Source organism: Helianthus annuus, chromosome 11 (assembly GCF_002127325.2).
Source record: "Helianthus annuus cultivar XRQ/B chromosome 11, HanXRQr2.0-SUNRISE, whole genome shotgun sequence".
Lineage (NCBI taxonomy): Eukaryota > Viridiplantae > Streptophyta > Magnoliopsida > Asterales > Asteraceae > Helianthus > Helianthus annuus.
This window is the reverse complement of record NC_035443.2, coordinates 180,900,227-180,928,190: the sequence shown is the minus strand read 5'-3', so window position 1 is coordinate 180,928,190 and position 27,964 is coordinate 180,900,227. Positions and strand designations below refer to the sequence as shown.

Sequence of the window (27,964 nt, the reverse complement as noted above, 5' to 3'; positions counted from 1 at the left end):
ATGGGATACCATTTAAAGTCAATGGCCAACGGCTAAAACCCTACCGAGGATCCATTGAGGATGAAGAAGAGGAGATCTCGCTTCAAACGGTTAACGAATGAAAAGCATCCACATCATACCCGACATGTTACGAACAAGCGAGTGTACATAAAAAACCGGTAAGTCTTATAACCATTTTCGGAAAAAGGGGCATGCACACGAGCACAATATATATATATATATAATAAAACTTTTGCTCGGCACGGGGCCGTATCCGCTGGACACGGGGCCGTGTCGAGGCAACTGTCGGGATAAAACACTCTTTTCATAAGAGTTACCTCATTCCACACGCCCCGTTTTGCCGAAAACGCTCTGGTTCCAGGCGATTTTTCGCAGATTTTCGACGTCACTTCCACGTTTAACAACATCAAGGTATGATTCTATCATCATTAGTAGTTAGATTAGTTACTTGCATGTAGTTAAACATCAAAAATTTGGGGAAAAATCTAGGGTTCTTCAAGTTCATCCGGATCGAATATCAAATTTTTGATGCAATCTGTTAGTAGTAGTTTAGATTAGTATAATAGGAAGTAAATACACTTGTATTGTTGATAGATTTGTCCGATTTCTGACTAAAACCTCAAACCCTTGTTTTTGAACCAACAAAGACAAAATTGGAAGGGTAAACGGTTTGTTTTGGGAAAAACGACACTTAGGGTTTCATTTTCGGGGGAAACCGCAACTACTTGGCTAAAAATTTTCAGGTTTTCGGAACCGGGACGAAAAATGAAGTTTTTGGGTTACAGACGCCTGGACACGGGGCCGTGTCCAGCCTACTGTTTGCAGTTTCTTTAAAAATCTCTTTGTTTCGTACTAACTTTTGGTGTATTCTTTCAGATGGCAAAGTTCACAAGGTTCAATGCAAGCGAACTCGATGCTAGGGCAAGGTATGAAATACTTCAAACAAGACCCGAGGAGTACCCTAGGCGAGCATGCACGGACCTGTTAACCATGGTGAACCAGCTAGACCGATTCAACAACATCGTGACGGGACCACTAGCAGTTGCATTGAACACTCGGCTTCGGTCGGTGCATCAATGCACCATGGAGTTTTACAGTACTTTCACTTTCAATTCGAGGTGTGACTCATTTCACAATGAAGGGGTCGCATTCCGGTGTGGCGGGACAAAGTACTCGATCTCCATGGCACAGTTTGGAGCTATAATAGGACTGTACGGTGAAGAAGAATCGGGAAGTGAGGAAAACACCGGGGGATTACGAGACTTGGATGAGAATGAACGTCAAGCCGCATGGGCTCAAATCGGTGAAGGAATCTACAACCCTAGCAGCACCAAGAGTACCAAACTGAGGGACCCGCTATACCGCTACATTCACAGGCTCCTCACCTACTCGCTAAACCAGCGTCACGACAGTAGTGGCGTTGTAGGGTTGAAAGATTTGGTTGTCCTTCACTGCATCGACAACCGAAAGCCTCTCGATTTTCCATATCTCCTGTTACGAAACATGCATCTCAATCGCCTTGCTCGCGCTCCAACACCTATCTTCTTCGGGGGGTGGGTGTACCGTCTTTTCAAGCACTTCACGAGAATTCCAAGGTCCTTTGAAAGAAGTCCATGGTCGGGACGAGTTGACTACCACATTTTCCGAGCCATGAACTTACTTTATGAGGCGGAAGACGGGACGGTGAGCTTCCAAAGAGCACAAGGCTATGCATGGAACCCACAGGAGGCCCTAGTTCTTCATGCACCACCTCCCCAATACCAGTACCAACCCCATGGCGATCCGGGTCAATCCTCCTCACAAGGAGGCGGTTTTCCTAACTTTCAAAGCTTACATGATCTTTTGCAGGAAAACCTCATGTGTACAAGGAACGCCTACAATCTCGCTAAAAACACATACCACCGGGTCAGAGCTATTGAACGCAACATCAACGATATACAAGACGACATCGGTAGCATCCGGGAGTATATAGCGGGGCATGGGGATGGAGGTGAGGATAGCGATGAAGACATGGAGTAGGAGGTTTGAAGGAACAAGGAGCGGGTTGATGGTGAGCCCACAGGTTTAAGTACCCTTTTCTATCGAACAGTTTATGGCCTGCGTGCCAAATGTTGAACAATTTACTTTCCTTGACTACTTTTAATTTCCGTTTTATTTTTCTTTTACTTTATGCTTGGAGACAATTAACTATGGTAATGTAGGATGTTTATGTTGCTTGGTGTGGTATTAAGTGATGAAACAGGTATAAACCAAGGCTTGGAGTGCTAAACCTTAGCACTTATAGGCCCAAAATGGAGAAACCGGGGGAAGAAACCTGTTCTTCAGGATTACAGACTGTCCACACGGGGACGTGTCCAGCCGACACGCCCCCGTGTTCACCTCCTAGACCTGCTGTTTGGTTACTGTCCTGCAAATTTTTTCCAGACACGGGGCCGTGTCTAACCAACACGCACCCGTGTTCACCTTCTGTAAGTTTTCGTTACTGGCAGTTCACCACGGGGTCGTGTCCAGCAGACACGGGGCCGTGTCCAGACTGCCAGTAACATAAATCTTTGCTTTTTAACACCACATTACACATCCAATCAACCTAAAAATTTATTTTTGGGACACATTGAGGACAATGTGTGATTTAAGTGTGGGGGGGAAGCTAAAACCTTGAAATTTTGCAAGTCCTAACAACAAGCCTTACACAAAACTCTATTGGAACCGCTAAACACCCCAAATTTTTTTCAAAAAAAAAATAAAAAAAATTTTCATTTTTTTACTTGTCTAAAGTTTAAGTTAGGAATCCTAAGATTAATAAGGTTATATTTTTACAATTTTACAACCGAGAGCGTCGTGATAACAAGAACCAACATAAGAAAATTATGAAATGGCATGACAAGCTTAGTTAAAATTTGATTATATATACTCGATCACATAAAAACCCATTCCCACAAAAGTGAGTTTTGAGCCTTTATTGAGTATACAAATTTACATCTTTAGACTAAATGCTCATTTTTCGTTTCTTGTGTGAATAGCCGCTTGGTTCTTACAACTCTAGAACTTGCCACGACGATTCATTCCCGGTCCTTACCAACTTAAACCCAAGTAAGTAAATGATGGAGGCATTAGGACTAACCATTTTTTTTTTCTACACCATTATTTTTCAATTTTTTTTACCACCTACCAAAAATCCCCCTAGTTAACCCCTTTGAGCCTAAACCTTTCATTTCTTACCCTAAAACCTTTTTACCCACCAAAACCCCTTTTTATTTTCACCCTTTATTTTAGTAACAAGCTCGGTTTTTCGTGTGACTAAAAAAAAATGATGAAGTTAGAAATAATCAAACAAAGCTATTAAAAACAAAAGCTTGTTTGGAGAAATACTTCAAAATAAAAGTCACTAAAAACAAAGTGTTTTACGAAAACTGACGCTTTTTACGCTTTTCACCCTTTTACTAACCACTAACCCAACCACCCACCTTTAGCCCAAGCCTAACCCTTCACCCAAAAAGTCCTCTTGATATTTACCAGGTATATAGTTAAAAAGGAGGAGGATTGATTGCTTGGCAAGCTTATGGTAGGAATAAGTTCCATGCCGCTCTCGAGTGATTCACTAAAAATACACCTTCGGCCGAGTGTTGAGTGATTTCTCCCGTAAGGTATGTGAACTTGTATATAAATGAAATTTACAACAAGGCATGCTATGCCCAAATAAGTAATTTCTCTTATGAAACGTTCTAGATAAATCATAACGAATAGGATTGTAAATAAATAAAAATAAAACCCAAAAAGATCTTGGATTCCCGACACTCTATGACAAACCAAAAACCTTCTCTTCTACCCATTCCATTTATGAGTTTACGTAGGTTTTACGTAAGTGTCCCTCGATCCCTGAGGATAATGGTAAGCATATATTTACGTAGGTTTTACGTAAGGGTCCTTCACAACCGAGGACGATGGTAGATAGTCTAGTAATAGTGTACGTCCAAGTAACTGTTCAATCCCATTCCTTCAATCCTAATTCCCTACCCACCGGGAATCCCATGCCTTGGTAAGAGTGTGAACTCACCTTGGTTTGCTCGGCAGATACACAAAAAGGTTACTTGAACTAAGAGTGATCAACCTCGTCCTAACAGGGTTACCATACGGGTCAGGTCTAAGTTCAAGTAATGCACGTATGTTTACATATAACTAACAGGTTTCAAGAACGTATGGATCATGGTAAACACGTATTGTGCGTTAACAGTCAAGAGCATAAGATCTTCATAATTGTGCGATTCAAATATAAGCCCAATGGTATCCGGCCCAACATGTTGTGCGATCCACAACATGTTGTGCGATCCTTCATAAACCAGGCCCAAATAGTATAGTAGTCCAAACATATACATGGCCCAATTAATAACACATACGTTTCTTGTGCGATCCGGACGAACTTGCGAGATCCGGTCGGGTTGTGCGATTGTGGTTTTGGGCCATTCGGTCCAATAACACGTCAAGTTCGAACCGTGTGTGTAAGGCCCAAGATCTTGTGCGAACGGCACCATCTTGTGCGGTCCGCCTGATCTTGTGCGATCATGCATAAATAAGTAGTACTATGTGCCTTATGTGTTTGTACCCTATCTTGTGCGGTGCACTTGTGCGATTAGACCATGTCTTGCCTTATGTGTTTGTACCCTGTCTTGTGCGGTGCACTTGTGCGATTAGACCATGTCTTGTATGACCTGACCTTCTGCGACCGAGAGGGACTTGTGCGTTTGGTTTTAAATTCCGTTTTTCATGCATAACAGTTACAACATTCAATAGTTTCCAAATTTGTCATCAATTAACACAAATCACAGATTCTAACCATTCCTTTAAGCGATCAAACAAGGTTTTTATCTTTAAGTTCATATGAACCCTAATTTAATTCATAGCATGAATATCAACCACAAGTAAACACCTTAACGAGTTCACGGCCTTAATTACAAGCAGGTACCATACACGACAACATGAGAATCATCCGACTAATAACACATTCACAGCCGGTTAACAAGCATCTGATTCTTAGAACCATATGTGATCCGATGAACATTATCTGATACACATGTGCAATCCGATTTCATGAACAATAAACCTCATCATTCATTCCTAAACATAAACAAACCATTCGGATCCCAACCCCATATAGAGTCGATTACAATCATTCATGATCAATCACATAATATTCATACCAAGATAATAATACATCGACATATATCATCAACCGAAATAAAATACATAACATGAAACACTAACCGATTAGAGAGTATAACAAGGATGATTCAAATGCTAAGATCTTCAATTGAAAGAGGGTGTGTTGCCGTCGAGTTTGAGAGGAGAGAAAGAGATAGTAGGGTTTGTAAACTTGTGTGATTAGGTAAAGTGTGGGATTTATACCAACACCCTAGGTGTTGTGCGGGTTGATGAAGTGGGCCGAACCCTCCTAGTGGGCTGCCCTTAAGTCCGAATACAAGAGTGTAGCCCGAGTGGGCTTGTGCGATTGGTTCGTGTTGTGCGCTTTGGGCTCGTTCATTATACAAACATTCAATACACATAACATATAATCATAACATTCAATTAATAAAGTTCACGTAATCACATAACATTACACAAAGATAGGTTCGAAATACGAGTTGTCACATACGGCTCCAAAAAAACAAGGCGGTTCAAAAAGATCAAAGACATCCGATTCGGGGAACTAAACGACTTCCGCGTCGGATAACTTGCCCGAAATGAACTTAAACGACGACCCCCTTGACGAACCCGATCAACCCGTTGACGACCCCGTTGAAGAAGATACACCCACAAGGCCACGATGCAGGAGAGGTGGTGAATCGTCAAGCAAAGGTAAGGAAGCGGTGGCGGAGTCGATCTTCAGAATCGAAGAGGAGAAAATGACCCAATTCAAGAAGGCCGAACAAAGAAAAGAAACAATTATGTCCCTATAAGTTGAACGCGAGCAGGCGTACAAGGAACACTTGAAAACGATTGAAAGATAAAATGAGGCATAAAACTAACCCTTTTTAAGTACTAATGTTGGAAAAAGAGTGTTTTTGTCTTCCTTTTGTATTTTCAGGATGAAATGAGCTCAAATTCATAAAAGAAGCAAAAAGACAGCTAATTCTAACATAAATACAAGAAAAGGAACAAAAGTGGATTGCACGAACCCTCAACGGCATCCTCCCAAGCAGAGAAGAGAAGTCAGAAGACTGAACACGCCCCGTGCTCAGCCAGCACGGGGCCGTGCCCAAGAAGCAGCAGAAAAGACAAACCTATAGAAGCTTCCATTGCCCACCACGGGGCCGTGTCCAGTGAGCACGAGGGTGTGGCGAAAGTACAGCAGGCGCATTAATTGTAATTGCGAATTACAATTAATGAAGAGAGAGAGTGTCAGACGGGCACGGGGGCGTGTCCAGCGGACACGGGGCCGTGCCCAGCCTTCTGTTCAGCCTATAAATAGGAGTGCTTGGTTTCATTTCAACTCATCCCTTGGCACACCACCTCTCTCACACTTCATCCACCACCCACCACCATCATAACACCATCATCCACCACCATCATCCATTGTCCATCATAGAGTGTGTGAGTCATCTCGGGATCCAAGATTGATCGTAAGAGTTCTTGACAATCAAGGCCATGTTTGCCTAAGTCTCTTACATCACTTGGTGAAGACAAGTGTTTAGTATAATACTTTTTATTTTTAATCTTTTGCACTTTTTATTTGGTTTTGTATTAATGACTTTAATAACTAGTTGCTTATGTTGAAGGTGATCTTTCCTTATCGTTTGTCCGTGGTGTCTTCGAATTATTTTACTGTCTATATAAAATAAAAGATTTTCACCATTCATATCTCCACGGTCTATATGGAGGTATGTTGGCTACCTGGTCGGGGGTTAAGGGAACGGTTTGGTAAGGGTCTTGCCCTTGTTCAGCGTTTAGAGGTCTTGCAAGGGACCTGGGTCAAATTGAGTAGGATCTCCTTCAATGCCCATAGGTATTGGATGGCGGGGATCCAAACTCTTTGACCCCCTCATAAGTTAATTACTATTAATACTATAACCCGGCTATTTAGGACTGTATCACTGCTGACTCAGACTACTTTACTTAGTCGAGGGTAACGTCACCGCCAAAAGCGGGGCCTACCACAATTTGCATCAATAACTTAATTCATTATCTTCCAATAATCCAACCCTTTAGGATTGTATCCTTGCTGACTCAAACTACTGGGTTGAGGGTAACGTCGCCTTCAAAAGAGGGGCCTACTACAATAACTAAGATAATCTCTTAAACAAGTGCAAAAGTGCGAAAATAATCAAAGGTTATACTAATACACGAGTCGGATCCAAGTGATTCATCTTGTCTATCTGTTTTTATTTTATTTTATTTTTCAGCATTTAGTTAGTTTTTATTTTCTTAGTTTAAAAACATTTTCTAACATTTTGATTTGATTAGACGTTGAGGATAAACCGATACTAAAAGCTCTTGTGTCCTTGGACGACCTCGGTATCTTACCAACACTATACTACGTCCACGATGGGTGCACTTGCCCATATGTGTGTTTAGTGTTAGTGAATATCGTGTTTATAAATTTAAAACTTGGCTAAAAGTGTAAAAAGGGCTTAAATATACATTAAAAATATATTACACTACACACGCATCACCGAACAAAGAAAAGAAACAATTATGTCCCTAAAAGTTGAACGCGAGCAGGCGTACAAGGAACACTTGAAAACGATTGAAAGACAAAATGATTTAAAAATCTTGTGTGAAAACCACGCCCATCTCGACGAACCGTTCAAGTCAATTGTCATTCAACAAAAGCGCTGGAGTTGCGCAAAGTGGGGTTGGGAGATGCCACCCGTTTAGTTGTTTTTTTATTTGGCTATGTAATTTATTTTTTAAGTTTAATGAAATTTATATTTTAGTGTTTTATTGTTAATTTTTAATTTTAAAATGAAAATTAAAAAAATTGGGAGTGATAGAATTCCATCACTAGTGATACCACCCCTCCTACATTTCTTTCACTAGTGATAGAATATTGGGTGATGACATGGCATGATTTGATTGAATAATGAGAGTGATAGAAACTATCACTAGTGAACCACCCCTCATCCCCTTATTTGATTAAATCAAACTTTTGGCCTCCATCTCCCCATTTCCCTGTCAGCTGGTCCTTCCCCCCTTTTCCTCTCAGCTAACATGATTATACTTCTCCAGCTTCTTTTCCTCTTGCTAAGAGCATTCACATTCTATCCACCAAATCTTGAGAGATGGGTTTTTAAATTATAAAAAGTGGTTTAAGTGGTTGTGAGTGGAGGAGAGAGAAAATGTTACTGTTCATCTGTATATTTGGGGGGACACTGTTCACCCTGTATAATTTTTTAATATATTTTGAAAGTGGTTGTGAGTAGAGGAGAAAGAAAATGTAATATATATTGAAAAGGAGAGAGAAAAAGTATTTGTTTTTAGTGGAAATATATTGATATAGGAGTTGTTTTTTAGTGGAATGTATGTATATTTTTAGTGGATTGGATGTGAATGCTCTAACATGTCTGGCCTAAGGCTTTCTTCAAGCTTTTCGTCAAATTACAATTACAACAATCGCACAATATCACAAAATCAAATTGCACAAGAAATCAACCAATTTCACTAACCCTAGAACGAATTCCACAGGTGGGTATTACCATTTTCCTTCTGGAATTTCAAATGGAGTAGAGGGCTTTTAAGTTGCAGCTAGCCAAGAGCTTTAATTTGTTGTTCAGGTCAGTTTTGCTTTGCGCGTTCCTTTTAATTCTTACCCTAGGGTTTCTTCTTTGTCTATTGTGTTTGTTTTTTTTTTCTACTTCTTATTTGCAAATTGATGTGTATGTTTTGAGTTGTTACCTGTTGGATTTCATCTGTGATGGTCTTATGTTAGTATATAAAGTAAAAAATCAATGTTTTTGAAACACATCCTTAGTGAATTAATTAAAAGTTTTAGTCTATGAAAAGATCAATGTAAAGTTGCAACTTTAGGCTATCTTATCTTAATTACGTAACTACATTAAAAGATTACATTTACCTTTGTTGAATCAGGATGACCTGAATATAATATTCGTTTTTAGTGAACGAGGGGCTTCGTGTAAAAAAACCAGTTTGGTTTATAGATAATCCACAAAACACACTATATAACTGTAGTACTTTTAGAGAGTAGCTAGAAATGAAAATTCTCAAGCGGTCATTTTGTGTAAATCTATCGTGTCCGCCGAAAGAAATTTACACTATATTGTTATTGTTTCGTTTAAGTGGGTGAGAGTCTCTTGGTTTATCCCTTAGAAAACACTAATAAAACTCAGATCGAAATGCCAATAAAAGCTCACCAACTACTTTAGCATAAAAAGAAAGTATTTGAACTATATTGTTTTTGTTTCGTTAAACTGGGTCAGAGACCATGGTCGGCCCTTACAGTGGGCGGGGAGGACCATCGGCCAGGGTTCGATACTTCGAAGGGCATGCAATTCAAAAAAAATCCGATATGTATATGTAAAAATAAATAAATTAATAGGGTATACTCATACAAACACCAACATTGACCCACTTACAAAACTATTTTTATGGTTTAGATTAGTTATTAGCCCATTGCCAATAGGTTTAAACCTTTAATAAGCCTAATACCCAATTTCGTTAAGGCCTTAGGGCACGTTTTTTCGGGCATGTTTTTTCGAGCTCGAACATGGTATATAAATTCTCAGAGCCGGCCCTGTCAGAGACTCTAAGTTCCTCGCGAAACACTAAGAAAAACTCAAATTGAAACACTAATAAAAGCTCACCCAAGTACTTTAGCATAAAAAATATGATACGACTCGAATCATATAATAATTTACACTAAAAAGATGTTTTATTATAATTATTATCTATATTTAGGTAGTTGATAAACATATAGGTAAAAGTTTGCGGAAGGCATTTAGCATCTCATTGTGGCCAACGAAGACATCCATAGGAAAATGCGAGTAGAGGAGTAGAGAAAGGATTAGTTTCTTGCAATTAGATGTATTATATATTTCTTAATTTCTATTTATTTCCCAAAAGTGACCAATATAATATTAGCACCGTATATTATCATTATTATTATTATTATTATTTAGATTATTCTAGAATGTTTATATTCTTGATAGGAATCCTTGTAAATTAGGAATTTTTATCTATTCCTAATTAGGTGCTTGTATAGGTTTAGGGTTCTTCCCTATATAAAGGGGTTTCTTGCATTCTATTCATCATGAATAATAATATATCGAACCATGAACACTTTCATGGTATCAGAGCCTCGGTTCTGAAAACCTAAAATTATTTTTTCTTTTCCAGCAGCCGTCATATTCTTTTTTTTTCAGCCGTCGTCTATTCCTTCTGATCGACATGCCTGTCACCGACAAACCGGAATCCTCGGATTCCAATTCCAAACCAAACTTGCTACACCCGGCTTACTCCGTTACGAACATTCAATCAAAAATCTGCACGTTGGATGGCACAACAGTCACTTATTCTGCCTGGGTCAAGATCTTCAAGCTACATGTCGTCGCCTGCAAGGTTTCGGCCCACATTGACGGTACCGCCGCCCCATCAAAAGCTGACCCCACGTATGACTCCTGGCTCGAACTTGATGCGCTAGTCCTACAGTGGATATGGAGCACCGTCTCTGACGACCTCCTGCCTCGTGTCATGGATTCGGACAGCACTGTTCGCAGTGCATGGGTCAAACTGGAGAAAATTTACTTAAGTAACAAGAAAGCTCGTGCGGCGACATTAGAGACAAAATTCGTGAACCTAACTCTTGCCGCATGCTCCTCTTTGGATGACTATTTTCGAAAGCTGAAGGATTTAGCAAATCAACTCGAAGATGTTGATCAACCAATTTCCGAGTCACGACTCGTTCTTCAATTGGTCCGTGGTTTGCCTCAAGAATTTGATACTACTGCCTCATTGATCAACTATACCAGCGATGATTGGGATCAGGCTCGTTCCATGCTCACCGATGAACTTATCCGCGTTGAGGCACGCAAATCCAACTCGTCTTCGGTCATGGTTGCCACTGGCCCTTCTAATCGATCTTCACAGTAGCAACCCTCCTAACAACAGCCGGAATCTTGGAATCAACAGCAGCAGCCGGCTTGGTCTTCCCAGCAGCCGCCACCCCAAACTTTTACCTTCAGCCGAGGACGTGGCCGAGGGTCCTGGAACAACAAAAGGGGAGGCCGTGGAGGCTGGGGTTCAGGCCGCAATCACTCATACTCACCTTGGCCGACTCAGCCACCACAATATCCTACTTGGGCTTGGTGGAATGTTCCACCATGTCCCTACCCGTCACAACCAGCCTGGCCCAACCCTGGCCCATACGCACCGCATCATTCCGGTCCTCCTCCTTCTGCAGCCAATCGATCGACCACCACAGGACCTTCGGCCCCACCTGCTTACTACATGGCTGATCAGCAAGGACAGCCAACCCCACCTGTTGGTTTCGACGCTCTTAATCCGGCGGAGTTGCAGGCAGCGTTCAACGCCATGAATCTCAATCAGCAACCACCGGACCCGGGCCTAATGGACACTGGCGCAGGCTCCCATGTCACCGAGAATTCAGCTATAATCTTCTTTCCCAATTATTTTTCTGTAAATCCGAAAATTCTTGTTGGCAACGGGCAATGTCTCCCGATAAAAGGGTCCGGCACTGGCTTTTACAAAATCCTTGACCGCACCTACATCCTACCTAACATACTTTTTAGCCCATCCGTTATCAAAACTTTGATTTCTGTTAGACGCTTTACACGTGATAATAATGTCTCTATTGAATTTGACCCCTTTGGTTTCACTGTGAAGGATCTCAAAACTGGACGACACCTTTCCCGCCACAATAGCACCGGAGACGTCTACCCAATCACACCACCACAACTTCCGCCACAAGCTTGCTTCATTACCACTTCTACTCTCCCTTGGCATGATTGACTTGGGCATCCTGGAGCGCAAGTCTTAGATATTCTTAGTAGAAAATTTAATGTTTTATGTAATAAAGACATATCTACTACTTTTTGTAATTCATGCCATTTATCTAATAGTAAACGATTGCCTTTTTATATGTACAGTTCCTTCACTTTTTCACCATTCGATATTATTCACTGTGATTTATGGACCTCGCTTGTCATCACTAAAACCGGTTACAAATATTACATGGTCCTTATAGATAACTTCTCACACTTTGTGTGGGTCTACCCCTTAGAATACAAATCCGAGACTTTCCCCACCTTCGTTAAATTTCACCGCCTTATCCTTACCCAATTCAACCGCCCCATAAAAACCTTCCAATGTGACTTGGGTGGGGAATTTGACAACAACCAGTTCAAACAATTTGCTAATCAGCAGGGTCTCTTGTTTCGGTTTTCTTGTCCTCAAACCTCCTCATAAAACGGGAAAGCCGAACGAATGATTCGTCGGTTGAACGACATTATCCGGTCCCTTCTTATACACGCCCACTTACCACCCATTTTTTGGGTCGTGGCCCTTCATACTGCCACATACCTTCACAATATCCTTCCCACAAAATGCCTAAATTTTTTTACACCCACTTTTGCCCTTTATCTTCGTCACCCAACCTATGACCACCTCCGCGTGTTCGGGTCTGCCTGTTACCCGAATACCTCGGCTACCCAACCACACAAATTACATCCCCGTGAAATTCGTTGCATCTTTCTAGGATACCCCGCTGATTTTCGTGGGTACCGGTGCCTCGACCCTACAACAGGCAGGGTTCACATATCCCGCCATGTCACCTTTGACGAGCAAACCTTTCCATACTCCTTACATATACCCTCAACTAGATATTCTTTTTTGGAAGACCCAATACCCACTGGGTTTACCTTTGGCCAAACACCGTCCCCAAAGCCCGATGTCACTGCTCCTTTTACCTTTAACTACTCTCGTCGTCCGCGGCCCACTACCACTCACCCTTTAACCCAGCCTGCCACCAGCCCAGCACAACCACTTCCGATCCCCAATGACCCACCCGGCCCACCCACTTCAGCGGACACACAAACAGCCCCAACTCCTTCAACCGCCACTCAAACAGCCCACTCTACTTCTGCCATCCCAACACCACGGCCTTCTTCTTCAAACAACATCCACCCAATGTCGACACGGTCCAAAACAGGTTCGATTAAACTTCCGCTTTACCCGACCCTTATGACCATCCCTATATCGCCCGTTCCCACCACCTACGCTAAAGCCTTTGCCGACTCTAATTGGGTACATGCCATGCAAACAGAATTTAATGCTTTACAGGAAAACGAAACTTGGGAATTGGTTCCACGACCTAGTGACAGGTCGGTTATTCGATTTATGTGGCTCTTTCGTCACAAGTTTAAAGCTGACGGGTCATTGGAACGGTACAAGGCCCGACTGGTAGTTAATGGGAAATCACAGACAGTAGGGATTGACTGTGACGAGACTTTTAGTCCGGTTGTTAAACCGGCAACCATCAGAACGGTTCTTTCTTTGGCAGTCAATCGTTCATGGCCCATTCATCAATTAGATGTAAAAAATGCTTTCCTGCACGGTCATTTAAATGAGACGGTGTTTATGCATCAGCCGCCGGGTTTCGTTGATACTCGCCGTCCTAACTTCGTTTGTCGACTAAAGAAGTCTTTATATGGCCTCAAACAGGCGCCTCGGGCATGGTACACTAGGTTTGCATCATATATTTTGCAAAAGGGCTTCAGCAATAGTGCTTGTGATAACTCGTTGTTCATTTATTCAAAGGGGGCTGACACGGCATATTTGCTTTTATACGTGGATGATATTGTCCTTACAGCATTTAGCACTGCTCTATTAAATAATATTATTCAGACTTTGTCCCGGGAGTTTGCTATGACTGATTTGGGAGCATTACATTACTTTTTGGGGATCAAAGTTTCGCGGCATTCCCATGGATTGTTTCTGTCGCAATCTCAATATGCAAAGGATATCCTCGCACGTGCCTCAATGACTGCTTGCAAGCCTTGCACCACACCGGTCGATCTATCGGCTAAGTTGAGTGCAACCGAGGGTCCCCTTTTTGCTGATCCGACCCTATACCGAAGTTTAGCAGGTGCTTTACAATACCTAAATTTTACTCGACCCGATATTTCTTATGCTGTGCAGCAAGTTTGTCTCTTCATGCACGAGCCCCGGGAGCCGCATTTTGCGTTCATGAAGAGCATCTTTGGATATCTTCAGGGAACGGTGGATTATGGTCTTCGGATCATGAAATGTGCCTCTAATGACTTAATTGCATACTCAGACACTGATTGGGGTGGCTGTCCGGATTCGCGACGGTCGACTAGTGGTTATTGTACGTTTTTGGGAGATAATTTAATCTCGTGGTCATCTAAACGACAAGCTACTATTTCTCGTTCTAGTGCCGAAGCAGAATATCGTGGTGTCGCAAATGCGGTTGCAGAAGCTACTTGGTTAAGAAATTTATTATTTGAGTTGCATGTTCCCTTGCAAAAAGCTACGGTGGTTTATTGTGATAATGTCTCCGCCGTCTACTTATCCGACAATCCTGTGCAGCATCAACGAACAAAGCATATCGAAATTGACATTCATTTTGTTCGTGAAAAAGTCCGTGTTGGCCACATTCGAGTGCTTCATGTTCCGGCTGCAAATCAATATGCTGACATCTTTACCAAGGGCTTTCCAAGGGACTTATTTCAGTCCTTTCGCTCCAGTTTAAGCGTTTGTACACCGCCCGCTCAAACTGCGGGGGAATATTAGCACCGTATATTATCATTATTATTATTATTATTTAGATTATTCTAGAATGTTTATATTCTTGATAGGAATCCTTGTAAATTAGGAATTGTTATCTATTCCTAATTAGGTGCTTGTATAGGTTTAGGGTTCTTCCCTATATAAAGGGGTTTCTTGTATTCTATTCATCATGAATAATAATATATCGAACCATGAACACTTTCATATAAAAGCTCAGAAATAAGATCGATTCAAGTAATGAGTAAATGGTAGGAAAATAAATTTGTTGGATATCAAAGCAAACCATTTTGACCCACTTCCTGATTTGCCAGCAAAACCTTTTCCCAGTTTAACACTTATGGCATGAGGCTATCTCTAATGATATTCTCTCCTTCATAGAAGCTTATTACGCCGATTAGTTGGCTTAGTTAGTTGGTTAAAACTGACTTTTCTGGTTGTGTCATCCAGCGACAATGCCATAGATTCGATGAACACCATTAACATAGGGATCTATTAGGTCTGGTAAATAATCAGAAATAGAACATATTCGGATATAGATTCTGCCTTTCATTCATATTAATGTTAATATGTTATTAGTTTCAGTGTATTGTCATTTTCTATCCATCATATGGCTATAATGTCCAAATGTAAGTTTTTTTTCCCTTCGGTAGTCAAGGTTTTCAAAGATCAGACATCAAAAGCTTTAATGTCCAAATGGATGTGCCCGCGCCGCAACGCGCGCGGGTCTAATTACTAGTGAACCATATGTGTGAATATGAGGGAAAGAAATATGTATAATCATAACAAAATTTTAATTAAGAAATAACCTTACTGCCTTTTGACGATTTTCAACTTCATTTTGTGAATCATATATGTAAAGTTGTGAAAATTTGGGTTGTTCTCCATCATTCGGAAGTAAACTACCCATTCGATTATAGTTCTGACCTTGTAGTCTAAATATGTAAGGACCTTTACCTCTGCAATAACTTTTGTCAACTTTGCCACCAAGAGATGTGAATGAAAACATCATGTTATATGCTCGAATGTTATTCATAAAATTTTGGCTCTTCGAAGCATGACTTTTGTACAAATTGCGTAGTAACGTTGAAGGTGGAGGTGCTGGTGGAAGCTAAACATCCCCATTTGAACAGCAAAGAGAAAATGAAGTTTCCTTACGATCATTATTTCCCTTTAGCATTTCATCCTCCCACAACATTGCGTGACATTTAGATCAAACGGAGAGGGCGTCTCTATGATCAATATAATCTTGACAAAGAGTAAACTTCTATTTTGCTCCCTGTGGTTTGGTGGTTTTAAAATCTTTACCGATTGGATTTTGCGTAACATTTTAATCGATGGGATTTTGCGTAACATTTTAACATTGAGCGGTGGTGGGGACAGATGTTGGTGGTGGTTGTCGGATCATTTGGAGCATACAAGAAGTGAATATGCTGATGAAGAGTACCTCTCTTGTGATGCAGACCATGATAACAAGACAACCACTCCGGCCAGTTCCCGACGACGTCCGTTCAAAGCAAGGTAATCCCGATCTGGAATCCGAGCGGCGATGGAGTCAAAATCGAGTCAGAATCGTTGATTTCTCGAAGAACAAACCAGAGAATTAAGTCAACATCTCCAAATCCGTTGTGATTAAACTGTTGATTTCGTGCTCAGATGTATTTCTCGTTGAGTATGATCTAAAAGAATCCAATTCCTGTATGATTTCTGTAGATCTGCGACACATTGGGGGGTCTGACCATCGAACGAACCCATATGATGCTGGAAGGAAGAAGATGAAGAAGATGTTGGAAGGAAGAAGATGAAGATGGACTAATTATGGTTTTAAAATGGCTTATAAATAACTGGGTTAGGAAATGACAGATTTGCCCCTCACATGAGAGGCATGTGACAGTCCTTTAACGTTTAAAATGAACGGCGTTTGAGGCGGGGAGTGTAATAGAGATATGATGTATAGATCAGGGAGTAAAATGTCCGTTTTTAAAGGTTTGGAGCAAAAGCGTTAAAACCACCAAACCACAGGGAGCAAAATAGAAGTTTACTCCTTGACAAATGAATAAATATAAAACACCATCAGTTATACTAGTGGGTTGCCCGCGCGTTGCAGCGGGAATAAAACAGTTAGGAAATGTATTCATAACTGGAGGGTAGATGTAAAAGGTTTCGAAGGTTCACTTAAATCGTAGAGTTGTCATTGTCCTTAACAATAAGTTGACATAAAATGTAGCAAGTACGTGTGAAAAACATTGTTGCATCTCAATAAACACACACTATACGAAAATAAAATTAAAAAACATAAAAGTTTAAAATAAAAATCCAATTGTCAACGACTTGCATTGTGATACGTTGTAATTTAGTCGTAAGCCTTACACACTTCAATTATCGCATTTAGATTTTCCAAACACAATTCTTCATCATCGAGAGTGCTAAGAAACCAAAGTAATTAAACTGTATGATCAAAATAATTAAACTCAACATGTAAACAGTAATACAAGAAACGAAAAATTAAGAGACCGGAAATCCGTTCCTTAAAAAGGCTTACAACCTTTGTATTAAGTTGAACCAAATTTTACTGATGAACTTCAATCTTTGGAGCTCTAATGACAATATGCAGAAAGAGAGATGTAATGATAAGCACATGAGGTTTCACCTTAACTAACGTAATACACAGTGCTTTTTTTAATATCAAGCTGTATACCTTATTCATTCTACCGTATTCACCCATGTCAAACCAGATCTTGCAAAGCTTAAGATTTGTGTTGAACCATAATCTCTACATTAAGAGTACCAAAAAGTGGAATAAGTTAGGTTAAAAAAACGCTTGAAAGATCAACTAATTAGCTAAATAGATTACCACATTTTTTTGGTTCTTCGAGTGCTTTTAATGTGGTTTGATAGAAGTCTTGTAGAAGACCAAAGGAACCTAACTTTAAAATTTATAGTCATGACCAGACTATATCAAATAACGCATACGATTTGCAAGTGTTGAATATCTTGTAAGAAAAAAAAAAGAATACAAAGTTGAATTCTTACCTTGTAATGATAAGTAACGAAAGCTACAGATTGGCTTCCAACTACCACAACGGGTACCGAAAAAGGGATGGTTGTTGCCGAACCAGCAAAAACTAGGCCGATGGTGGTTGTTGGTGATAACGGTGAGCGGAGCGATGACGTTGTTGGGCGGTAGCTCTGGGTCACGATTGAAGCGCCTGGTTCGAGTGTCAGCGGCATGACGGCTAGAAGAATGATGGTGACAGTGTGATGATTGGCGATTTCGCGCCCGAACTTTTAGTTCTTCATCTATAATGGCGGAAGGCAATGGTTTCAGTGGTGTTCCAACGTAATCGACGGTCGATGGTCGCCGAGGAGCTTGACGTTCCGGGGCTCGTTGCTAGTTCCCGGCGCTGTTCACCGCGGTTGCGCAAGTTCACAGTGGTGTAACAAGGTAATTCCTTCTTACTTTGATTACGAACGGGGTTATAAGGTAGAGAAGGATTTGAGAGGATGCATGGAAACTGAATTTAAAAAACTAATGAAGAAGTAATGATGAGAAGGACTTGAGAGGACGCATTCAAATGTAATCACTCTTCGGTTACAGTCTTGAATTTTCTTAGACGTGATATTAAACTGATTGGGAATTTTAGGAGGCCATTGTTAAAAAAAATTAAGTTCTTGAATTAATTATTGCATGAACAACGAAGAGACATTGCGAAAAGCATTTAAGTTCTTGAAGTAAATTGGTGAATTAATTATTGCATGAACAAACGAAGAGGCTGGCGAGATTAAAGACAAATTTACCCTTCAAAATGAATTAATATATGCATTATGTGTTGTATAACAAGCTGTTGAACTTGTACCTCTTATTTTTTAAGAAGCCCTTAAGGAAATGTTTTATAATATAGTATAGATATAGATAAGCCTTGTAGGCTTAAAATAATTTTAGATTGATATTGGGAAAATACATGAAGATAAACAACAATTTTGTACCTTTGGAACTTCCACAGATCTTTTAAGTTCAGAATCTGAAAATATTTCATCAGTCATTGATGGTCAAATTTAGTATCCGAATTGTATTGAACTTTTGTTTTCCTTTTTTGAATTTATCACCAACTTAAGTATCATCTGTAGAATCTGAAAATATTTCATCAGTCATTGATGGTCAAATGAAGATGCCAAGTTTATATATATAACAAACAAAGTTATGAATTTTAGCTAAAAATAATATATGATTACCATTTATAACCAATGACTCTAGCAAAGTACTACCAGAAGGACAATCACAATTGGGAGGTCCCTGATAAACATTCCTTCATGAGATTTTTGTTGTTGAAGCTTGTAAGACAAAAATTTATAGAATAATGAACAAAAGTTTAAACATGATAATGAAATTAAAAACAAAATATAAATTCAAAAATGTCAGTTTACCTTTTCTTTTTGTAGATAATCCACACAAATTACTACTAACAGTTTGAGTGACATTAGCACGAGGTTGATAGACATTCGTTGTTTGAGCATTTGTTGATGAAACTTGTAAAGCAAAAACATACGCAACTTTTAATAAAAAGTAAGATATGAACATGGGTTTAGAGGCAGATTTTGGTTAAAAAAAACACATATCGTTTGTAATATTTGATAATGGAGTCCTCTCAACAGGAGAAGATGTTGGTGTAACATGACAACTGTTGCGACGCTGTTGCAGAATACGCTTCCTTTTATTTCTTGATTCTGTAGATCTTTTACAAATGTTGCAGACAACCGCCATTGTTGCGACGCTGTTGCAGAATACGCTTTCTTTTATTTTATAATGGAGTCCTCTCAACAGGAGAAGATGTTGGTGTAACATGACAACCGCCATTATTACGACGCTGTTGCAGAATACGCTTCCTTTTATTTCTATCCATAATTTTAAATGTATGTGGAACATTGAGATATTTTACAAAAATCCATAAAAATTGCAAATCATATACACAATTGACATTTCCTAAACCACTCGTCCATCAACAAATTGCAACGAAAGAGTAAATTTTTACACAATTAACTAAAAACATCGATTGAACCAAAAGACACAATAAATACACAAGCAAAAGTTCATCATGTGGAGTGATTTGTATGTGTTTTTCTCACTCCCCAATTTTTCATGTCATGTCCTAAAAACATCATGTGGAGTGATTTAGGTTTAAAAATCCAATTTGGGTTTAATCAACATCACGACGTAACACGCGAATTAACGATAACTCATTATTACATCAAAGGGTTTCTTTTTCTTGTTTTGTTTAATTGACGTGTGTTGATGCACGAATGTCTAAAGCCTACGTCTTAGTCAAGCTTGTATAGGGTCTAGGGGTCAAATGTGTAAGAATGTATAGTGTAGGGGTTGAATATGTAATTATATGGGTTAATGTCCTGATTCCGCTCGAAATGACATTGTGTCATTTCGAGCGAAATCACAAAATGGTGATTCCGCCCGAAATGACACGATGTCATTTGGAACGGAATCAAGCCCTTATATATAGTTGTGATATTTTCTCATTCTGCACCTGAACGTTGTATGTGTAGCCGAACTGCTGCCGAAATTTTCTGAGAAGTATTAATGAGAAAACGTGTTTAAAGTAATCTGCTATCTGTTTCTATTCTCTTTGATTCAAGCTGTTTGTGTATTTCCGATGCATTAACAGTGGTGTTTAGCTTTGATTGACTCAATCGATTGTCAATAACGATCCTACAATTGGTATCAGAGCTAAACAACATTGTTTATGCAGCAGAGACATGAGTACCACAAGGCAAATCAATGCTATGATCTGAGTGTGTGGTATGAAAGTGGTGAATGGTATGATAACAGGGTGTGTTACACGTGTGGTGTTCAAGGACACATTGCTGTTAACTGCCAAAATCAGTGGTTTGAGACGAGAAGATGCTATAACTGCCAAATCAAAGGACATATTGCAAGAGATTGCCCAATGAGATCCAAGGAAAGATCGAGGCTGAATCTCAGAAAAATATAAAGAAATCAGTCAAAGTCGAAGTAAAGCCCAAAGAACAGAAAGTTCAAAAACAGAAAGTGAAGCTTTCACAAGTGCAGAAAGACAGATTGAGAAAGAAGAGAAAGAAAGCAAGGGATTATCTTGAAAGGATTTTGTCCTCGGATACAACATGTAAAACAGAGAAGAGTTCTGATAAATCGTCTTGCTCTCCAAAGAATGACAAATCAAGAAAAACGAATTCATCAGATGCAAATCTGAGGACATAATGGAGTGTGAAGAAAGGAAAAGTTCCTGGCAATGATCTTGACTCATCAAAGTCAAAGGAGCCATGTTCTGGCGATGATTCTCATTCGTCAAAATCAGAGGAGCCACAAGTTGAGCTCAAAAGTGAAAATTCAGTTCCGCCAATGGATGACACAAACTTTCCACCATTGCGAACTGAAAATTTTAAACAAAAAGTTGGTAAAGTGAAAATTTCGAATCAATTCTATTCTGAAAAGAAAGAACTCGATATCGAAAGGGCTTTTAATAACAAAGTGAAAAATATTTTTGAAAAATGGTTAAGGGAAAGGTAAAAGGGGTAAAAGAATTTTATGAAGCAAAAAGGAATGATCAAACCCCGAGTGAAATTGAAAAGGTCACACCCAAGGCTGGTCAGGCTTGGGTGCCTGCATTCGTTGTTTAAAATCCTGACTTGCCGGAACTCCCAGGTTGGTAATTGGGGAGTAGGAATCGGCATCTTTCTTGAGAAATTCACTTCGGTGATATTTCGACTTACAAGTCGTTAATCAAGGACATTAAGTTGTACTTGATTTTCTACAAGTGGTTTTTATGGTAAAATCAGAAAACGATAAATCTTTGCATGTGATTAAGAGAACAAGGTGATGAAATGACCCCGAACCTACAAATGATTGGTAAACAAACTAATATTTCGGGAAAAACCATTTTGATTAAAACAAGCTTAAGTGTTTTGAAATCACAATGGGAAATAGTTTGTTGTGAGGGGGAGTTCTAATTGTTTACGCCAGGTGGATGGAGATTTGAAGTGATTCTCATCAGTTTGTCAACTTTGTATAGTTTTTTTTTTCAAATTTTCCCAGAAAATCAAAATTGAAATATATTTTGATTTTAGGGGGAGAAAAATTTAAAAAAATTAGAAAAATTGAAAAATTCAAAACATTGAAAAAAAATCAAAAATGCGTTTTGTTGAGACAAGAGGAAATGATAGTAAATCAGTGGACTATCACAGCACGCTAAAGAAATGTAATGTTTAAAAGTGATAAACAATCTCACTGGGGATATGTCAGTAGGTTTTACTCATTTAGTAGACTGTTTTTCGAGATATAAACATAAACTGTAAACTTACTTATTTCGTGGGGAACATCTCTCGGATATATGGGTAACCCCCGAAATCTTGTTTGAAAGATTCTATAAATGTCAAACATACTTATTTTGTGGGTAACATTTCTCGGATATATGGGTAACCCCCGAAATCTTGTTTGAAAGGTCCCTCTTTCTGATATACTAGGTCTTTATACTCAGTGATATCTAAGGTATTATTCCGGGACTTCTGCAGAATGGAAATTCTGACCTAGTCCCCGAATAATACTTTCCGCTTTGCTTGAAATATAGCGCAACCCTCAGCTGATTAGACAATAAAATTGATAATCATTGCTGTTGAAGAAAAGATCCTCTAAAGGGGACACACCTAAAGTCGAACCGGGATCTCTCTGCTGAACGGTAGTTCTGACCTGAGCTCTCACGGTTTCGCATCTAATCCCTTACAGATATCATCTTAGTATACTTGCCTGTAAGACTGAATATTGGGATCTGGATACGATAGTATATTCTGAAATGGGACACGCTAATTAGTTTTGTAAAAACAAATATTGAATCTGGATACGGGAGTATATTCTGAGGTGGGACACGCGAATAAGTTTAAGTATCCAAAACACTAAGATCCGTATCTCGAAACAGTTGAACTTTGTGTGAAAATTTAAAGTGGGCCAGTATACTGACAATCTACGTGAATTGTTTAGAACTTAAAATGTCTAAAAGCTTAACGGTGCTTGTGATGTGCCTCAAAACTGATATGATCCTCTTTCGCAAACTCACCAAAATAGTGTTTGTACATATTTCTTTACTGCTTTTCATTAAAGACAAAAATCCAAAAAGAATGTGTTTTAGTTTTAAATTTTGAAAAATCCAAAAAGATTTTTGACAACTGATGTTGATGAGCTGTCGAAAGTAAGAACTTTAGGGTATCTTGTTCGAAAAAATGATATTGCGATGTGGGGATACATAAAGTTTGAATCCTTGAAGGGTTTCCTTCACTGGAAACCGCATTACCCGAAGAGAGTTAAAAGGGTAAATCCAGTGACAGGAGTTGAAGAGACTATTCTAAACGTAAAAAAGCCAAGGACGATGAAGGTTATACCAGTGCCAAAGATGGAGCAGGATTTATATAAAGGCTTCTTGGGCTGGGTATACAGTTGCATTTAAACTGAGGCTATTATCACCTATCGAGCTGGAAGTGAGATAAGAGAGATTCATGTGTATGACCCGATGTGGTTAGTGAACTACTCAGCCAAAGATATTGAATGTCTATTCATAAACAAGATATATTTTCAGTCTGAAGACCGTGAGCAGGCGATGCAGTTTCAGCAAGTTGTATCTATCTGTTTTCAAAAAGGCATCAATTCTGAAAATAAATGGAAGTCAAATTGGTGGTCGCTCGAAGAGAAGCAAAGAAAGAAGGCTGAACGTGAACGAAAGAAGCTTGAGGCAAACAGAGGAAAATGGATGAAGATACAGGAAGAAGAAGAGAAACAACGGAAGAAAGAGAACGACAGGCTTAGGAATTTACTGAGAAAGAAGCCTAAGCATCGTGAAGAAACGTTCAAGTCACTCTGAAGACCCGAAGACAAGACTGAAGACTCTGGCTATATCCAAGGGGGAGTTTGTTGATGCACGAATGTCTAAAGCCTACGTCTTAGTCTTAGTCAAGCTTGTATAGGGTCTAGGGGTTAAATGTGTCAAGAATGTATAATGTAGGGGTTGAATATGTAATTATATGGGTTAATGTCCTGATTCCGCTTGAAATGACATTGTGTCATTTCGAGCGAAATCACAAAGTGGTGATTCCGCCCGAAATGACACGATGTCATTTGGAGCGGAATCAAGCCCCTGTATATAGTTGTGATGTTTTCTCATTCTGCACCTGAACGTTGTATGTGTAGCCGAACTGCTGCCGAAATTTTCTGAGAAGTATTAATGAGAAAACGTGTTTAAAGTAATCTGCTATCTGTTTCTACTCAATTTCTCTTTGATTCAAGCTGTTTGTGTATTTCCGCTGCATAAATAGTGGTGTTTAGCTCTGATTGACTCAATCGATCGTCAATAACGATCCTACAACGTGTATTGTATTATATAATTTTAGATTAAAAAATTTGACGGCCAAAAAATAAACAACCTGTGGTATAAAATATTATATAACAAAGTCTTCAAATAAATATTATATTATCTAATTACATCACAACATGAAATTTAATATACACACAAAAACCATAAAGGGGAAAAGTGTCAGGCAGCTGTTGTCTGACACTTCCCCATTTGCCAAACAAATTATAATTTTACCCTAGCTTATAATTACAATTTTGCCCCCATTCTAAAATTACACTTTTGCTCCAAGTTCAAAATTATAGCTTTGCCATCGTTGCAGATTTTGACAAATTACGATTTTACCTTAGCCGAATTTATGAATTTGCCCCCAGATCAAAATTACAATGTTGTCACCGTTGTAGCTTTTGACAAATTACTATTTTACCCCGGTTAAACTTACGATTTTCACCCTGTTTAAAATACAGTCTTGTCATCGTTTTCGTTATTATTATTTTTTTTTTTTGCAAACCTATAGTAGCGTTTTGTTCTAATTGGTTGACTCGATGTAATTTTATTCAATAGCGCTAGCTCATGAGAAATTACAGTTTTGCCCTTGTTTAAACTTACATTCTTTTCATCGTTTTCGTTTTTTTTCCCTCCAAAACTATGATAGTGTTTTGTTTTAATTGATAGAGAAATATTTGACATAGCGCCTTGCAACGCGGGTGGGTAGTGTTTAATTTTAATTGGTTGACTCGATGTAATTTTTATTCAGATTGTTTTATGAGTTGTACATACAAGTAAACGAAACACAGATCTACATATTATCAGAGATAAATATTTGATTTAGCGTCCCACAACACAGAGAGGACAAAAATTAGTTGCATACGTTTATTCCCTTTTGAAAAATATACAATTAAGTTGTCTTGCATTAAAGAGTTAATTTTCCATAATTTATCTAATTGATGTGTATTGTATTATAGAGTTTTAGATTAAAAAAAAAGCTGATGGGCAAAGAAAAAAACGACTTATGACATAAAATATATAACAAAGTAAGTCTTCTAATTATTACTATATTATCTATGACAACATCCAATTACAGAGGCGTATTATAAATCTATGATAGAGCTGAAATTACATTGTATATATGATAGTAGAAACGGTCGATTAAAGTTGTATTTTATCAAAAAGATTTAACTGAAAAAAAAATAAATCTCTAAATACATCGTAGACCTAAAATTACATTTTATATATGATAGTGGAAACGGTAAATTCGAGTTGTATTTAATCGAAAAGATTCAACCGAGTAACATATTTCATTTAAAAAAACAAAAAATGAAATGACCAAATGTGTCAAAAGTATTTGAATGCTATCGTTGTATTAGAAAGAAATCCTATGTCATACTTTTTATAATATGTTTTGGTTAGTCATTAACAATATATCAAACATTATAAAGTGTTTATATACAAAAAATAGAATGTACACAAGTTGTTGAAACATTGGGCTAACATAACTCATATCCTTTTGACCCATAAAAAAACACTCGTTTTGACATGAACCCGTTACAACCTGAAAAGAATAATCACAAATAAGATTCAAACACTTTCCATTAAAAGTGAAACAAATCCTATTACAAATATGTGATTGAACTGTGTAATTCATAGTATTCACCTTAAGCATAAATTATTATAAAATACAAGAATAAATCGGAAACCACAATTAACATGTGGAATTTGGAAATTATAGATCATATGAAAAAACTTAAGCATAATTATTCATTTTTAAAATTATTAAAGTCATAGATTTTAAAATTATAGATATCCGTCTTTAAACGAAAAGTTGAAGTATTCTTTTAATAAAAACTTTAAGTATTTTTTTAATTATCAATCTTGAATTTTAATTAATATAAATATCAATAGCATAATATATTACTAATAATAATCATTAATTAGAATTAGATATTTATTAAATAATATTATTAATGATTTGTATAAGAAAATGCCATGTGGCATTAGCTAAAAAATTTTAATAAGAAAATGCCATGTGACATTAGTTAGAGTTTTTTACTATATTTAGATTATCTATGACAACATCCAATTGTTTACATTTATTCCTTTGACAAAACACATTGTGTTTTTTGTTTTACTTGTTTTTTAATTTACATTGGATCTGGGCTTGGTAACATTGCCAGTTTTGATTTATGTATTCTTCTATGATTGCCTGATTGTTGAAGGTTGACAGCATAATTTCCCAACTGGGTTTTTTTTAACAAGAAGAATACCCTTCTTCTCCACGATTCAGGCAAGGATTAAATCAATTTTTGGCATACGTGTTTTATGTCAACCCTTCAACAAGCAATTGTCATATGGTTGCACATGATGTTCTTAGGTCCGGTAACTCACACACATTTCCGGTGTACCGAGCACTGGCAGAAGGTTACTAAGAGATCGGGGATTTCATGGTGGTTGGTATGGGCGAAGTCGGCAAAGAATTTTTCCGGCACCAGGGTTACAAGGTATCCAATTTTGATTATTCATTGAGATGTAATAGCATCTTATAAATATTATCCGATTGACTGTTGGTTAATTTACAGAAGGTGATAGACATTCAGCCATGTATATCTTATTATCTTTTAATTTCGGTTTCTACATTCTGCATACATCGATATCCCTCAATGATATTTTAGTTTCTTTATTAATCAGATCCACTAACGGGAATTGAGTTTTTGATATCTTTTATTCTATATGCAGTCAGGCTTCAGCACAGGAGAAATTTTGCGTAAATACAGCCGATATGCTTTAAATGAAAAGTCGTTCAACCCACAACTGGTTACAGCATTGTTTCAACTCAAGAAAGCAACAATGTTGGATGATTCTCAAGTTACTGAAATTCTGAATGATATTTCAAGGCGGATCGTTAAAGATTATGGTACAAACCTGCTTATATTTTATACAAACACGTAATGTATAATCCAACAAATCTGCTTATATTTAATGCAAACATGAAAACTATAATCCAGTGCAAGTCTTGGTTTCTATTTCTCCTTAAAAGGTAGCCTAAACAAACTACACGTGTTATGAAAAAGTAAACATATGACAAATAATTGGTTTCTTATAATGATTCTTCCATATTGCAGGTCCGGTCGTCATGGATACGTCGGGATATTCTGAAATAGGCTTAAGGAGAAAGCTTGCTGTCCAAGCTCTATTTGGAAAGATCTATTATCTTTCAGAGGTAAGATTAATAAAAGTTATCTTTTCCTACATCTGTATTTTTTAAGTGTTATTACATTTTATTGTTTGAAGAAGTTCAACATTCTCCTATGTCCATACATGTCATACATCATTTTTTCTAATCGTACATACATCATTTTTGTTAAACTTAATTACATTTTTAATGTGAATCATCAAAGAATTAAGATGATAAACATATTATCTTCTTTCAAACTCCATTTGCATTAGTTAATTCTATTAAAATAGGACGGGAAGTCGAAAATGGATAGATATTCATATGAAACATACTTACATAAGTATGTCTTTTATATCTATTTTTTATTCTAATCTATACTTAAGTAGATCACTTGATTGTATTCACTTTACACTTCAGTAGGGCTGCAAGTTGACCCGTTAACCCATTTCTAGTATATTATATTTTTTAAAATATGTTTTATGTCATAAATTAAATTGGGTGTGTATTTGATGTTATAAGTATAACTTAAAAATGGAAGTTGACATAAATTTTATGATTTTAATGTAAGTTATTATATAAACTCTTTTTTGTAGTGTTAATTTTAATATGTTAATTTGCTGAAAAAAATAAAAAAAATAAA

At 38.1% G+C, this 27,964-nt stretch overlaps 1 protein-coding gene across 1 annotated transcript; it reads left to right on the top strand.

Annotated features, from left to right (window-relative positions):
* Window positions 1-8,552: 8,552 nt before the first annotated feature.
* LOC110942601 lies at window positions 8,553-27,755 on the top strand. Its single transcript, XM_022184378.2, has 5 exons — window positions 8,553-8,765; window positions 26,369-26,436; window positions 26,524-26,650; window positions 26,886-27,063; window positions 27,272-27,755. The coding sequence occupies exons 3-5, from the start codon at window positions 26,594-26,596 to the stop codon at window positions 27,412-27,414; spliced, it is 378 nt and encodes a 125-aa protein (XP_022040070.1). The 5' UTR covers window positions 8,553-8,765; window positions 26,369-26,436; window positions 26,524-26,593; the 3' UTR covers window positions 27,415-27,755.
* Window positions 27,756-27,964: the final 209 nt, after the last annotated feature.

What these genes read in the sequence shown, in the direction of transcription:
- LOC110942601 (XM_022184378.2), top strand. Translation starts at nt 26,594, where the DNA reads ATGGTGGTTGGTATGGGCGAAGTCGGCAAAGAATTTTTCCGGCACCAG. An exon ending in TCCGGCACCAGGGTTACAAG is followed by an intron (nt 26,651 to 26,885) that starts GTATCCAATTTT and finishes TTCTATATGCAG; the next exon opens with TCAGGCTTCAGCACAGGAGA. An exon ending in GCGGATCGTTAAAGATTATG is followed by an intron (nt 27,064 to 27,271) that starts GTACAAACCTGC and finishes TCCATATTGCAG; the next exon opens with GTCCGGTCGTCATGGATACG.